This window comes from Camponotus floridanus, unplaced genomic scaffold, assembly GCF_003227725.1.
Source record: "Camponotus floridanus strain SB8 unplaced genomic scaffold, Cflo_v7.5 scaffold1, whole genome shotgun sequence".
In the NCBI taxonomy this organism is placed as follows: Eukaryota; Metazoa; Arthropoda; class Insecta; order Hymenoptera; family Formicidae; genus Camponotus; species Camponotus floridanus.
Window position 1 is genome coordinate 812,780 of NW_020229214.1, and position 16,746 is coordinate 829,525.

The 16,746-nt window shown below is 25.5% G+C and overlaps 3 protein-coding genes and 1 non-coding gene across 6 annotated transcripts in view; 2 read left to right on the top strand and 2 right to left on the bottom strand.

Annotated features, from left to right (window-relative positions):
* LOC105250379 (BRISC complex subunit FAM175B-like) overlaps positions 1-6,704 on the top strand; it is a 31,202-nt gene extending 24,498 nt beyond the window's left edge. Inside the window, exons 1-8 of one of the 2 annotated variants that reach the window (XM_011256429.3) lie at positions 3-122; positions 2,045-2,204; positions 2,349-2,439; positions 3,569-3,887; positions 4,456-4,596; positions 5,174-5,495; positions 5,806-6,191; positions 6,498-6,704. In XM_011256429.3, coding sequence (XP_011254731.1) covers positions 2,118-2,204; positions 2,349-2,439; positions 3,569-3,887; positions 4,456-4,596; positions 5,174-5,495; positions 5,806-6,191; positions 6,498-6,567 — 1,416 coding nt within the window. In that variant the 5' untranslated portion in view covers positions 3-122; positions 2,045-2,117 and the 3' untranslated portion in view covers positions 6,568-6,704. Of the gene's footprint in view, positions 1-2; positions 123-2,044; positions 2,205-2,348; positions 2,440-3,568; positions 3,888-4,455; positions 4,597-5,173; positions 5,496-5,805; positions 6,192-6,497 lie in introns of those variants that run through there. The other variant, XM_020027287.2, reaches the window with a different exon arrangement.
* Positions 1,144-1,227, top strand: Trnal-cag. Its single transcript has one exon. It is a non-coding gene; the product is annotated as a tRNA-Leu (tRNA).
* Positions 6,705-7,390: 686 nt separating the features above from the next.
* Positions 7,391-11,987, bottom strand: LOC105250383 (Hermansky-Pudlak syndrome 1 protein homolog). Of its 2 annotated transcripts, none has more exons than XM_011256436.3 (8): positions 11,673-11,987; positions 11,206-11,474; positions 10,360-10,844; positions 9,544-10,171; positions 8,933-9,071; positions 8,463-8,576; positions 8,316-8,404; positions 7,391-7,839 (listed from the first exon to the last, which is right to left on the bottom strand). In XM_011256436.3, the coding sequence occupies exons 1-8, from the start codon at positions 11,787-11,789 to the stop codon at positions 7,662-7,664; spliced, it is 2,019 nt and encodes a 672-aa protein (XP_011254738.1). In that variant the 5' UTR covers positions 11,790-11,987; the 3' UTR covers positions 7,391-7,661. The 2 variants fall into 2 exon arrangements, with proteins under 2 accessions (XP_011254738.1, XP_011254739.1); XM_011256437.3 differs by having other exon boundaries at positions 8,933-9,053; positions 11,673-11,789.
* A 918-nt stretch (positions 11,988-12,905) lies between these two features.
* LOC105250449 (golgin subfamily A member 6-like protein 1) overlaps positions 12,906-16,746 on the bottom strand; it is an 8,017-nt gene continuing 4,176 nt past the window's right edge. The window contains exons 6-9 of the mRNA XM_025408083.1: positions 14,978-15,106; positions 14,411-14,636; positions 14,108-14,231; positions 12,906-13,156 (exon numbers count right to left, since the gene is read on the bottom strand). Of these exons, the coding sequence (XP_025263868.1) occupies positions 13,119-13,156; positions 14,108-14,231; positions 14,411-14,636; positions 14,978-15,106 (517 nt within the window). The 3' untranslated portion in view covers positions 12,906-13,118. The remainder of the gene's footprint in view (positions 13,157-14,107; positions 14,232-14,410; positions 14,637-14,977; positions 15,107-16,746) is intronic.

A 16,746-nucleotide genomic window follows, 5' to 3' on the forward strand; every position in this document is an offset into this window, starting at 1 on the left:
TTGAGAGTGATTATGTAGATGCGCTTTCATCGCGTACGTGTTTTCTCGGAGTATTTTGGGCGAGAGCAGAAGTAGAGATGGAGCTAAATAACGCGCAGGATAGATTCGAACCTACTAATAAAGTAAGTTTCAAACTCCTCGTGATTACTTCGAAACAAGAAAGCGAAATAGAAGATGAATCTGAAAAAAATAACTCGCAATCATTCTAACGTCGATTCTGATCCAAAGATTATTCATTATAATTCATAAATTTCAGCACTCAGATTCTCAACAAGGGCAAAAGTCCTGCTTCAAGAATGCAATAAATCTTTTCATAATTCAATGATGCGATCATCGTAAGATCCAAGATCATGTTAGAGATGAAAGTTCATTTTTAATATATGTACTTGAATGAATCGGAATTTATTCCAATATCCAGATTTCAGCGTAATTAATTCGAGCGTAAATTAGAGAACTACTTCTAAAAATTGATTCATTATACTTGCAAAGTAAATTGATCGAATTATTTTTTATTTTGAAAATGAATGGCTGTGTTTGCTTGCGAATTCTTGAATTATTTTTTTCTCTTTGAAAGTCGGAAAGACATTATACTGAATTTTATTAAAACACAATAAATGCCTTCGACAATAAATGAAAGATTAATGTCATATAATTAATAATAATCCGATAAGATAGAAAAAAAGTTCAAATTTATTTAGGATTCTATCTGATTTTTAAAAAAATATTGTTTTCAAATATTCATAAGGAATTCACAAGTTTATCTTATCTAGGTTCGAAATCTATTTCAAAATTTTAATGTCAATGTACATTTCATATTTTTTAATTGAATCAAAATTGCTAATCGATTGTATTTCCTTGAGACTTGCGTATAGTTTTTGAACATTCCGTCTCATTTTGTTTACTTATCGTTAAAAATTTATAATATTATAAAGTTATATAAAGTTTTCATTTATTGTTATATTTCTCTAAAACATACACGAAAAGAATTTTTCTATATTTTGAACTGTTTACAAATTGATTTTTCTATATTTTGAACTGTTTACAAATTGATTAAGAAATGAGTTTAATATAAACTGTTTAATTTTAATCGTAATTTGGTCGAGTCTTTGTCTGACTGAGCCTTGATCACTGGACCAACACAAAGTCAGGATGGCCGAGCGGTCTAAGGCGCTGCGTTCAGGTCGCAGTCCACTTCTGTGGGCGTGGGTTCGAATCCCACTTCTGACAAATCCTTTTGTCTCAAGAAATAAAACAACAATTTATACGAAAAAATATAAGTATTACGCAATACACTAATATATCTTCATATTTGATATCGATCGCTGCTAATAAGTAAAGAAAAGCAAATTTATTTTTCTTTTCAAGAACTACTCTATAAATCTTCCGGATCATTTGTGTGTATTAACAATAATAATAGTCAAAATAAGAGCAATTAATTTTTGAGATCAAAGCTTTTCAACAATTGTTATCAGATGTCAGCCAAATGATCAAGTAACGTTCATTAATTCAGATGAAAAGACTTGGTCACTCAAGACACAGTAGGTCTCGAAGTCTTATAATTTATAATTATTAGTGCCATAAAATAAAACGAACAATGCTCATAAAATAAAATAATAGTCTACATTATGAAATGTAGACTATTAATAAATATCATATTGGAAAATATATATATTTATTGTATATAACCTGTGTCACATTATATGTATAACAATTTATTTCTATTTAATCAAAAATTATTTTTCATATCGGAAGAAATCTTACATAATCTTTGAACTATATATATGTTATATAAATAATATATAAAATATATATAGTTCAAATACATAGTTCAAAGATTGTGTGTGATTTGTTCTGACATGGAAAATAATTTTTCGTTAAATAAAATTAATTTTTGCTATATACAATTATATATATATATATATATATATATATATATATATATATATTGCATTAGTGTAAGATACATATCCGCTTTAACTGAATTTAAATATAAATATAATCCATGTTCTATAAAAGGTTTTTAAATGCGTGCATCCCTCTGTAGTATTATGAATCGGCGCATGCGCGGCTACGTCAGAGGAAGAATTTTCAGTGAGTACTGAGCACTCTTCGTCAACATGGCGGATAGCGACTTACTCGTTACGATCTCGGGCGCGGCACTTTCGCTGCTCTTCTTCGAGAATGTCCGCAGTGTCGGCAATCAGGTAAATTCGATCGTGTCATAATTTTTTAATAATTTTACATGACTTTCTGCCGATAAAAATTCCGTTGCTCAAGAAATTAAACACGCGCTTTTGTTCTCTTATAACCTCTACGTGTGGCAAAAATGACGTTTTGTAATCTTATAGATGGGCTTCCTTCTCGGGGAGGCGCTCGAATTCATTGTCAAGACTTACACCGACTCGGACAATCAAGTGGAGACCGTCAAAATTCATATTAGTGAGTGTAATTACCTGGACGCTTTATGTCTACTTGTAAACAACGAAAGAGATGAGAGGGATCGAGTGCAGAAAGTGCAAATCAAATTAATTTTAGAAAGATGCAAAAAGTGCAGATAATGAAAAGGGCAGATGATAAATATTTAAAAACGTCAGATTTTAATGAAAATATATGTATTTACTTGAGTTCTTTTTATACATAAAACGAAATTTAAAAATAAAATTATTGTTTAATGTTGTAAGAAAAATAAATCATTAAAAAATCAAGTTTTCAAGGTTAGGAAATCTGTCATATAGATCGAATAAACGCGCAGATTTATATAATATATAATCAATATATCCTAAGATCATATGATTTGATTTACTTAAACGTATTTATTAAGAATGTGAAGATTTTCATGTAATCATATCATAAACTAATTGTGTAATTATATCATAAACTTTAAAATTGTAGAAATCTTTAATTCTTCCACGAGAAGTATATTATGCATTAAAATAAAAATGTGTAAAAATTTAGAAATCTCTATTAAATGTTTGAATATTTAATTACTGTAAATTAAACAAGAAATTATATTAAAATAATTATGTCAGAATTATAACGGCAATAATAATATAATAATAATAATAATAATAATATTGGTATTAATCACACACATAAAAAGCTATAAAAATTTATCAAGTTTTACGTAAATATTTTTTAAATAAACAATTCCATTTTACCTATATTTATCTATATTGTCAAAAAAAATTGTCATCTAAAAGTCATTTAAGTAGAATAATATTAACAACTTTCATTTTTCAATTACGACTTTAGTATGTTATTATTATTATTATTATAGTTAGTATATTAGTATATTATTATTATATTATTATCTATATTGTCAAAAAAAAATTGTCATCTAAAAGTCATTTAAGTAGAATAATATTAACAACTTTCATTTTTCAATTACGATTTTAGTATATTATTATTATTAGTATATTATTATTATAGTTAGTATATTAGTATATTATTATTATTATTATTATTATTATTATTATTATTATTATTATTATTATTATTATTATTATTTATAATTTATATTAATATTTATAATTTATCATACTATAAAAAATATTAATCATTCTTTCAGATGTAGAGGCCATTGTAACATGTCCTTTGGCTGATCTTTTACATGACTCCACTAATCATATCAATAAGGAGAAATTGAAGGATTTTGTGCGTGATAAAAGCAAACAAGTGATTGGTTGGTTCTGTTTTCGCAGAAATACTACCAATTTAACTCTTACATTAAAGGATAAGCTTCTGCATAAACAGTTTGCCTCACATTTCTCTGGTGTAAATGGCTGTAAGGAGGATTTCTTTCTCACCTGCCTTCTCAATGCCTCTACTTCTGAAACATCTGGCACTCACAAGTTTCGACATGTGTTCCTGAGGCATAATAAACGAGGGTAAATATTATGTTAGGATATGGGAATTAATCTTCTTTCATTTATAAATTAATTCTTTGTGATTTAAATCTTTTTATTTTAAATTATTGCTGACAAAATTAATTACATTTATTCATGAGTATGTATTTTCAAAGACTATAACATAATTATGAGGACTTTTATCTTTACATAAATTTGTTCAAATTTATCATTTAATTTTGAAATATATTGATTATATTATAATTTTACATAATTTTACTTTTTCGATTGGTGTAACTTAATGTGCAATTATATTTAGAATCTGGGAATTAATCTTCTTTTATTTATAAATTAATTCTTTATGATTTAAATTTTTATTTTGAATTATTGCTGACATGAAATTAATTATATTTATATATCATGAATATATATCTTTTAAAAGATATAATATAATTATGAGAACTTTTATTTAAAATGTGAAATATCTCATGAATTGATATTTTTAATAGATATATCCATATATTACACAAAAAATAATTTTTACTTTGATGAATGATGAAAGCTATTTATATTATTGTCTTACAATTTGTTTTATTATTGATTATTATAGGATGTTTGAACCGATATCTTTAAAAATAAACAATCTGGGAGATGATGCATCCAGGCATGATGGTTCAGATTATAAACCGACACCTGTCAGAAAGTCTACACGCACACCTGATAGCTTTACTAAATTAATAGAATCATTGAAGTGAGTAAATATTTATTAATGTAATAACTATTATAATTTATTATTTCACTTTATCTCAGAATATAAGAAACTATTTTCAAAATCTTAGTTTATTAACCTAATAATTAAATGTATGTATATATATACACATACATACATACATTTAGACATTAAAAACAAAATATATATAACTGCATATATATTTTCATAATTTGAAATATCAAACATTAAATATTAATTAATTACATAACAATTATTAGTTAGTATTATATGAAATATTATGAATTTTTTTAATGTCTTTTTTATATATTTTTTTATATTTATTTTATATATATATTTTTTATATATTTTATATATTTTTTTATTTAATAAGAAATTTATACTGTGAACTGTTATATATTTATTATCATTATTTACCATTTATTATATATCACTTTAATATTGAGTTTTTTTTTAAACTCAATGTCGTATATGCAAATTCCTTGATTCTCTATGTTTCTACAAGTTTATTGTTACTTGAACTCGTCTTCTTATACTTTAACATTAAATATCAATAAAATATCAATCAGCAATTAGTATAGATATATATTCTTTATAGTTTGGATGTGGCGAGGATAGATGGATTAGATTCTGCCATGCTAATTCAAAAGGCTGCTGAACATCACTTGATGTCACTGATTCCAAAAGTATGCGAATCCGATCTGGAGGTAGCCGAATTAGAAAAGCAAGTACACGAATTAAAAATCAAAATCGCAACACAACAATTAGCCAAAAGGTTGAAAATCAATGGAGAAAACTGCGATAGGATCTCCAAGGCAAGTAAGGATAATTGCTTTTCGGAGAAAATCGATTCTTCGAAGAAAAATGAAGTGAGGATCGGCGATGACGCGTGTCTCCAAAGAGAACATATTCCATCTTGTGTATGTAATCTTAAAAATTTATTTAGATATTAAGTGATACAATATATATAGTAATACAATATATCTCAAATTAACTATATTTCTTTTGATTTATTACAAACTTTTTTTGAGAATTTTTGTGTAATTTTTTTCTTGTCGAAAATTTTATACAAACTCGCTATCTTTTTCGGAATTATTTAAAATTTTCGTTAAATATTTCAGTATAACGTCTTAAGTTAAATTTTAAAATTGCAAATAATGTTGATGTTCAAATTAAAAAGTACTATATGTTAAAAGTGCTATAATATATATGTATTACTCTCTAATTTAGACTCAATCAGTTGGTCCCAATAATCGAACGGTTTGCCGTAATACCGCCGCCTGCATCGCTAAAAGCGCGGAAAAATCTCGCCGAGCGGGGCGTAGTAATTTGCAAGAAAGTGGTAACCAACAACAAGAAACGCAGAATTTCTTCACCAATAGCAGACGTTCTATTCCGGAAATTGCCACAGAATCCATTTGCCAAGAAGGCAGTGAGATAAGCATGGGTAGAGGTAGGGGTAGCGGTCGAGGCAGTCACGAATTCACACCAGGCATGAAAAAAATACGTCGTACTCCAGGCACATCTCACATGCATTCCTCCCGGGAAAGAAGCACTACACCTCCAGAACAGGATTTTTCTGATGCAGAATGTCCTATTAGTTCTCCTGTTCTCAGGTGAGGAATTAGAAGCAAATATGAAAAAAGAATTTAAAAAAAAACAAAAGAAAAAAGTTGTTAAAGAAATATTAATTTTTTGGGAAGAAGAACAAGAAGTAATTAAAATATAAATATAAATGAGTAATATTGTTTCCTTTTATTTAAGTTTATCATGGATTACAAACTTATGAAATAAAAGATTTCTACAAGAAAATTAATCATTTTAAATTGACAAAGATATATTCTCTTTAAATTTTTAATGAATAAAATAATTTTGATATTTATTGTATTTATTAATATATTTAATTATATATTGTCTTATAGGTCTTACAGTCAGGTGACAAAAAAAACAAATCTGGATAAGTGCAATTCAATGGCGCCATTGGACATTTGAGTAGAGAAATTAAACCTCAGAGAAATACTTCAGATTCTCTTTAACTTCAGATATTTAAAAATTTGAGATTTTAAAGATTTTTGAAAAAAAAGAAAGTTCTAATGTTATAAAAAACACAACATTGAAGAAAATTGAAGAAAATTTGAAGGAATGTAAAAAGGAAAAAAAAGAAATCTCATAGTTAAAAAAAGATCAAAAGATATCTCTGACGGAAACTGTGCTTGATCTTTGAGAGAAGAATATGTTTATGGTAAAAGTTAAAAACAATTTTTGTATCAATTATTCTATTTATAGGTGCCTTAAATTCTGCACAAAATTCGAAAAACTTGATTAAGAGTTCAACAAAAGATTAATTATATGTTTTATTTCTTATTTCATTTAATTCATATTTATTGTGCCATTGAGTTTCCATACAAAGTAAATATATTTTGCTATAAAATAACATGTAAACTTTTTAGTTAGTACACACTAAAAATACTTTGTAAATATAAAAATAAATTGCAAAATGATAATTATTATATTTCGTGTTATATAAGTAAAACAATAACTTACATAATTAATATTATTATATTTACTGGCTACGTTGATACATGCCTAACTAGGATTGAAAATATTAATAAAAGTAAACAAAATTTTTTAAATGGATTAATGAAGTTTCCGTTAATTTATATAATATTTTATATTGAATGACTTAATGCTCCTGGTTCCTCGTTGAGAAAAAAAAAATTATATTATTTTTCGCTTTTGACATCATAATTTAATATAATCATAGTGAAAAAATAGATGCTTTATAATATATAAATGAGAAATTTAAATACAATATTTGTGTGTTTTAATAAAATGCATTTTTATTTCATTTGTTAGAAATTTTACGGAAGTATAATTATGTGCGAGTCAAAGTATTAAAACATCGTTATAAAATAATGGAAACTAGAAAAGAAAATATAAGAATATATAACAAATATCACAGAAATCCAAATACTTCAAAAGAAATACTCGAAAATATAAGATGACGGCTTGAAATATATTCAAAATTTGAAGAATAAGTTATCTGAAAATTACATAATGCTAATCAAAGACTTTTATTTGGGGATTTAGAATATATCTGCAAGATTATTTGGTATTCCGGTAACTTCCCAGATAGTAGCTGCTAGTCTTCGAGAATGTTCCAAAACACATGTTGATGTGGTTAATCCTAAATGTACGCAATACAGTTCGTAAATCCGAACCTTGCTCGGTGAAAGTTTAGGAAAGCACGTCTCGGTTAGTTTTCTACACAGAAAAAAAATTATTTAAATTTTTGAGATATTATCATTACTCATTACTATATTAATTTATAGCTTTATCACTATATTAATTTATAGTTTTATCACTATTTATATTTTGGGGGAAAAACTTCTTTTATTAATAATAAAAAAGTAATTTTTGTTATATGTAACATTATTTTAAATATTATATATTCTTAAATATTCTTTCTATACGTTAATACTAAATCGAAAAAAACTTGATTATGCTGATTAATTAATAAAATAATGTTTCTGTTTCTTGTTATTATATTGCCTAATATATATGTATTTTAAAAAATTTTAAATTTGTATACATTTATAACAATTATTCTGTTAGGACAAATTGCATTAGAACAATATTTTTTTAATGGCAAATTTGAGCAATTATATTAAGTTTAAATAGAAAATAAAATAATGCTATGGCAAAAAAAATTCAAAAGAGAATGTAACTATAAATATAACCTGTAATAATCTCCACAAAGTATACCCGGTATCGGAAAATTTTTCATCACATAATTGAGATAGACTTTACATTTTGGCGGTGAACAGCCCTGAAAAAGTATAAAAAATTATATACTTATATATGGATAGATAGAACTTTTCACATACAGAATTGTCCTCAAACCACAGAAAATAGGAATAATTGAATGTAGTATCTTTCCACATAATTGATAAATGACCTTCTTGTAAATGCATTCTGCTTTGCTCGACCATATTCCAAATCTAAAAAGAAAAAATGTCCATATATAAACATTTTTCCTTTGTATTTATAGGATTTCTGTGTAAGAGTCTTATTTGGTATATAATCCAGGCTCATGTAAAAATCCTGTATTTATATTATTTTCTGTTTTTCTCATTCTTTAGCAAACGATCAGATTGAGACTGATGATAATAAATGTTAATTTTTTAAAAATATATATGTTAAATCAAATATCTCTATAATCAAATATCTCTGTAATCAATGTAATCTAGTTTGTATTGATAACTAAATTTCAAATTAATTTGATTTCATATTAATATATTGATAATTTCCAGGTATTTTATATTTTATGTATAAGCAGTTGATTGATAGAACTCACTTTTTTCATCGTGAGAGCGAGCGTCTCTGTACTCGTGAAATCTAACGTAGGTGCAACGAGTCTATGGGTCGTCCTGTCGATGTAGATAAAGTGTACCAAACCCGGAAACTCTTCAAGATACTTGTTGATAGTTAGGGAAGTTCTTGAAAAATGGGTAGCATTAAGGAGATATACTAAATAAAAAATATATATTTTCGAATCTTTGTATATGTAATATGATTTTTATATTAAACATTTCCCAAATAACTTCGTAAAAAACAAAATATTTATAATTGAAAAATTCTAATATTTTTTTATCACTTTTCCTAAGAAACAAGGAGAGAATTCTACTTTTATAATTTGATTTTAATTAAATGTAGAATATTCAATGATAAAACATTAAAAACATATTTTATATACATTATTACTTTAATGTTGTATGTATTTTCTTATTATTTTCGTTTTCAAACATCAAAAGAAACTTTATAAATTTCATAAATTCTATGAATAAAAATTTTTTGTTAATATAAATAATTTTTAACTTTATAAATAAAAATTCAATAAATAAACATTTCTTAAATAAAAAAAACAAATTATAATCATGTTATTCAAATTTTTTTAAAAAAGGATATGATCCTAGTGTGAAGTTCTTCAGAGCTTTAACTTTCAGAAAATCGCTGAAATCATTCAGTTTCTGTCTCACGAGTCTACCAACCGTCGTTAGCACATCGATTCCTTGCTTTAGAAAATTTCTATCAAAACAAGTCAAACGTAATAATTCTTTCAGAGTTTCCAGAAAGCCGGAAGTATTAGCCTCGATCTGCAAAACCACTTCCAGATCTCTAGAGCGCAATAGATCGCTATATTTTTTTCGAACAAAATCCCACTTAGTTTGCAATCTTTTCTGACACATATCGACATCGTTACCGACATTAGAACGATTTTTTTTAATTCCTTCCAGCATCTTTTTTATTGCTACATCAAGGTTCTCAAAAGCAGGCTTTAATTCATCGAGATCTCGTTGAAACTGCAGATTGTTTATCAGATTTAAATAATGGAAACTATCGCATAATCCTGAAGAAATCGAAAGATTTGTAGCTTCGACGATTGTTATTAGATTGATGGAGTCTGATAATTCAAAGATGTGAACTGCGTTAGCTGTGTAGTTATGCTGGCAGCCAAGAAGGAGTAATTGACTATAAAGATCATCGTCAGTCAAAGATGAAAGACCTTCGTTCACGGAAGACTCTCTCGAACCTCCTACAATAGATAAAAAATAACTATAATCTATTTATATTAAATTTCTTATTCTCATTTCAAGTTTTTTATTATATTAAACATTATATTAAACATTAATATGTTAATGAAAAAATGTATATGAATGTAATAATGTAAATGAAAAAATATATTTATTAGTCCAAAACAAGTTATGTATTGCAAGAACCTACGAAAAAGATCTGTAATATCTTCTGAAGTAGGAGCAGCCAGTTTAGCTCCAAAGTTTAATTTCGTCTCATCACTTTTGGAAGCACTACTCTCTGGTAATAGGATATCATTGTCATCATCATTGCCCACATTATCATCATTACTTTCCAATCGATCATGCTTTCGTTTATTATTTATAACCCAACACAATAGTATCATCAATAAAATATCCGAAGCATATAAATCATGAGCGTTCTTGCTGGAGTATAGTGACAAAAATTTAGAATCCACTAAAAGTAGCATATGCAGATTGCTAAATTCGGGCTGTGAATTTTTTAGCTTGTCACAGGCATCATGCAGCACCTTGAGGACTGAGGAAGCTACCTCTGTATTCACAGACAATTGTTCCACCGCTTCCGTCAGTATACTCTGTTCGCAATTTCTTAAATTAGACCATGCGTCCATCAAAGAAGATACTAGGCACACTTTTTGCCAATTGGTCTTCAATCTGCGAAGAAAAAATGATTAACTGCATTAATTAAAAATTAAATGCAAAAATTGCTATTATCATGATGTAATCATTATTATATTCTCTATTCTATTAATCATAATAATCATTTATAATCTGGTTATAATATGCAATGCTGAGCTAAGCATGAGTACTTTCAATTTCAAATATAATTTATTTGCTAAATTTTTCTTGTTAATAGAAAATAGAAAAATGAAAAGCTACTGTCATTGTAATATCTTAATACATTTGCTACTAAATATGATAAATAAGTATAACTCTTACAATCTCTTATATTTCTTTACATTTATACTTATTTCATTATATACTACCAACTACAATCTATTAACTACATACTAACATTGCAATATCTGGACCACACACATGCCGTACAATGGATACACATACTCCCAGTGTACGTTTCATGAGTTCTACCTCTTTCATGGCAATATATATGAAGATGTAGCCTATATATTCATCGAATACCATATTGGTTCCATCTTGAAATTTCATGGAAGTATAGGAGTTTCCAAATTGTGAAGCCATTACATGCTGAGAGGTAACAATGGGTGAAAACAGCTGCATTATAATGTTGGGACTTAGTATAAAATTTTCCAAATCTTTAGTATCCTATAAGAAGTATTAACGATTACTTATTAATAAATTATAATCAGCAATTTATCTGCTATGTTTGAGTCCTTTTTTCACATCTAAATATTGCAATAACTTTTTAATAATTTCTGTTCTTTTTCAGGAACATCTAGTAGAATTTGTATATAAGTGTTTTTTTTTTTCAGAATCGACATATTATTGTTATCAAAACCTTACCTTGTCATCGAGTAATCCTTGTATTGTTGCCAGTTTCAAGATGTGATTAGCGAATTTTTTATTGCATTTTGCAAACAACACATCATTCAGATGATCGAATATTAATATAGCTCTCATTTCGTTTAATTTCACATCTATTCTTGTTTATAATTTAATTTATAATTGTCATTTAAATCTTTACCATGTAAACATAGCCGCTATTTTTACTGAGTATCCTGTTCTTATTGATTAATGCAGACAGTATCGTTTATTGCTTATTGTTTATTTCACAAATCAGCAGGAGAGACAAGAAAATTACTTTTCGAGGAATCAGGTCAGTTACAAATATCACTAGATTTGCAGCAGTAAAGACCCTTGCACAATGCTAGGCAACATGCAATAGGAATAAGGAATTGAAACTATTCACCAATAAATACGCGAATAGAAAATATTCGCCAATAGGAGCAGAGAATAGATACTATTTCTATTCTTATTGCCTGTTGCCTAGTATTGTGCAAAGGCCTTAAAGTCCATAGCAAAGAGCATAGGGAAATTTCCGTAATAGCATACTGATCGCACTGGACAAGGAAAGACAATCGCTTTATCTTTATCTTGGATCGCATATGATTCACCGTTTGAAAGATTCTTGATATCGAAAAAGGAATTTTTCTAGAAATCTCGAAAGGAAAGAATCCTTTCTCAAAATATAAACAAAGGAAATTATAAAAAAATGTCAAGAGCACATATATACAATTAACATTTTATTTATTATTTGCTTATATATATATATCGCAAATAAAACTATGATCTAAAAAGGAATACAATATTATCAAGATTTAAATATTTTCTTATAATAAAATAGTAATTATAATGAATCACAATGTTTTGTATGTTATATCTTTGTGCAAATGTGTTTTAGCTTATCTATAATTATTCTATTATTATTCAAATAAAATCCCTAATCAAATTAATGTTATATACTCAGAATTATAAAAAAAATGTTATCAGAATTATACAAATATTTCTTATTTAGTACAAATACTTATTAAATAAATTTAATAACAAAAAAATTTTTGTTACATTCAAATAATCCATATAATAGAATCTTTTATATATTGCAATCCTGAATCAACTTTAAAAAATAATACAAAGATAAAACACATATTTTTATATTCCATACATATAAAACGATTTATTTTTCCTATTATATAAAAATAAAAATGAGAATTAAAAATAAAATTTTATAATATGGATATTCGATTGTAATAATAATACTAAGATTAGTTTTATATCTATCTAATGCAGCTATCTGGGTAACATCTGGTACTATCTGGGTAAATATATCTATTTGGGATACATTCACTATCTTACTAATTAAAATTTAAACATAACATGTATTGTTTCCTCAATTATACGTAATTATACTATATTCTTTTCATTCAAACTATTACTATTATATACGTGGCATCAATTTCTATAAAATCCTCTATCGACATTGGAAAATCCTGTAGAATTTTATTAGAATATATTTAGAATTTGTAATTTTGTGTTTTACTTATTATTGTCATTATATTTATTATATATATTACTTATTATTTTGTTATATAAAATATATATATATATATATATATATATATATATATATATACACTAAATTTCACAAAATAAGAAAACCTATTTCGAAAAGACTTTTAAATTCTACATATTATCAATCTTCAATGAATCATATAAATTAATTTGTTATCAATATTTTTCCCAGTAGAGTACACAATATTAAATTACAAAAATGTAGTATATCCATTACATTAGACATGCAAATAAAATCAAGAATTATCAATTGAATCATAGATTTTATTGTTGATATTACTTTGTCATGCACTACAAAAATCCAAAAGAGAAAAATTTATTTCTATTTGAAATTTTAAAAAATATTAAGAAATTAAAATAGCTTCAAAATATCAACAAAATTCATTGAAAATTTTTGTTTTTATGCTTTAAACTTCTGCAAAATCTTTTTCTGAGATAGTTTCTCATATATTAAAAAATCGGAGATATCCAAAATAATTCTTAAAATAATTTTTTGTTCTTCATTTCTTCAAGTTAAAAGATTCATATATTTGTTAACATAGGAAAATAAATTCATCTTTTCTATCATACAATTCTCTTGTATCTTTTTTCATGTTTATAAAAAATATAAAATATAAAAAGTTAAGAAAAAGATAAAAATTTAATTCTCTCTTTTTAATTTGTGCAATGTTAATGCTTCTATAAAAGTTAGTATCAGTAATCAGATTAATTTGGATATGAAACAAACTAAATCTAATGATAACAAATTAAAGATAAAAAGAAATGAAAATAAAATGAAGTGTAAAATTCAATCATAAAATTTAAGAAAAATGTCATCAAAGAAATTTTAAAGAAAAATTTGATTCTCAGTTAATGATATGCAAACTTACTGGGAGGATTTGGTCGCCACCTAATCATATTCGGTGGAAATGGCGGAGGAAACGGTCGTGGCGCGATAGGCCACATCATGGGCGGTGTTTGCATTCTGTACATTGGCATCGGTCCAGGAAAACGCTGGAGCAAATATTTTATATAAGTTTTGTGATCTAAATACTCACTAAAATTGTTCAATGTTTATATTTCAAATAATCAATCATTTGTTTAACTCTGTAAGTCTTTATATTAAGCAATTCAAACGAAGGCATTTTAATCAATTGTGTTATATTAATTTCCTCAACATTAATTATACTTACCATGCAAGTATCATAAAAATTATATGAAGAAGGATAGCTTGTGGCTAATTCTGCATGCGATACTCCATCATACGGTTTATGTGATCCAGATGAAAATTTATTTTCATTGAAGTTTCTTCTAGATGAAAATTTATTTTCATTGAAGTTTCTTCTAGATGAAAATTTATTTTCATTGAAGTCTTGCTCTTCTTTTGTAGCTCTATTTGAAGACGAATTACTTCTGCTTCTAAAATACAAAAAAAAAATATTTTTTATGTGCATTATATCCAACAAAAATATATTTTAGAATTATATTTGAGTCATAATTCCATTATATTATAAAAAACATTTGCTCAAAACAGCAGAATAGTATAATACGATAGTTTCCTAATTAGACAACTTTCTAATTATATAAATTTTTAAACTAGATTAATAATTATATAGAATAGTCTATAAACTCTTCAGAACATATACTTATTAGAATTTTTCTTTTTATTAGGATTTCTAAATTTTTTATTTTAAGTCATTTATTTTTTTATATTTTCCCAATTCTATCGTTTCTGTATATTAATAACAGAGATTTGTTACCTGCGAAAACGCGATCTATCTCTAACAGTAGATGCTATGTCACTATTACAACGTGATAAACTGCTAGTTCTTCTTTCATTCTTATTTCTATCTTCTTCTTCATTCTGTCTTGTCGACTTACTTTGCTTTCTAAAACATGAATATTGCATTTTAAGATATTTTTCTACTATTAGATTTGTTTTCTTTGTAAAATATATATTTAAAAAATACTAATATTAATTTAAATAAAATAAAGGTTTAGCAGTGGCTATTGATTTAGTGATGAATCACATATTACTTAATCAAGATCATAAATGATTATTGCACAAGAGTTACTTTATATTTCTCTTTGTCGATATTATAAAATTTTAAAATTGATAAATTTCTTCTCTTTTAAAATTATAAAAATGTTAACATATGTCTAATTAACTCTTAAATGATATTTAATTCAAACAACTTTATATCCATAACATATCCATATATAATTGAAAATAAAAGATTAAATAATTACATGATTCTAATAAAAATGCTTCATTTCATATATATTTATATAAATGTACACATATAGTTATAACATATAGTTATTTGTCAAAAACAAACTTAAAGTTCTGAAAAGTATCTAGATAGTAATAATGAACAGATTCATATTCAATAAAATAAAGAAAAATTTATTTCATTTCTGAAATGAAGATTGTGTTTATTGTTAGTTTATAAACCAACTTTATATCCATAATATAGCCATATATTTAATACATATATTCGTGTATAATTACTTTTAATTATATGGCTATCAAAAACGATTCAGAAATAATTTCAATTATATAATGTGTGCATATATAATGCAATACTTATAATTATTTACATTAATAATAAGTGAGAGAGAATATTGGTATATATTACTTTTTGAATTGCTATAAAATATTTCATTTATTCAGACTTTGATATTTCATTATTTATAACAAATTCTGAATATATTACATATTAGATGTAAAATCTAATTTTTCGTCCTAGAACAATATTCTTCATTAAATTTAATAATATTGAAGTATTTTTTTATGAATAAAAATTTAATACTGAAAAACAAATATTCGAGAATATGTATGTACTTCAATATGAAGAGATTTATTTTATAAACCAATAAAACTTGAATGATCTGAAGTCTTCTTTTTCAAAAGATGCCAAAATTTTTATAATTCTTTAATTTTGATCCTAATTTCATTCTTTTTATTCACATTATTATCTATCAGGTATATTTTCTTTTTCTTTTTGTAACAGCTAATAAAATTTAAATTTAAATTTATGTAATATTAAGCTATTATCCGATATTGGATATTATCTTTCTCCTTCTCTTTCTCTCTTTCTTTCTAATATCTACTAATGGATATATGTATATGAAATTATGTATTTACCCATTATGCAAAGCTCATCTGTTATAAAAAGTTCATCTGTTACCTGTTATATGAAGCTTATTTATCCTTTGCGTTTCAAGCAATTTATACCTTTTCTGTATATTTTTTTTTGCTTTATGTTCTAACACTTCACGTCACAGTCTTCGGTCTTCTTGTTTAATTCTTATTTATCCTGTTAAAATAAAACTTTACTGTTCATCATGAATAATTCCCATTTCATTGCTAAATATTTCACTGAAAAATTACATTCAAATAATTATCACATTAAGTTTAAAAAAAGAAATTATTTAAATAAAAATTGTATGATTTTTATCATTTAGGTCACTGATTTAATTCATGTATTATTAATGTATAAATGATGCTTTCAAAGAGAGAGAAAAT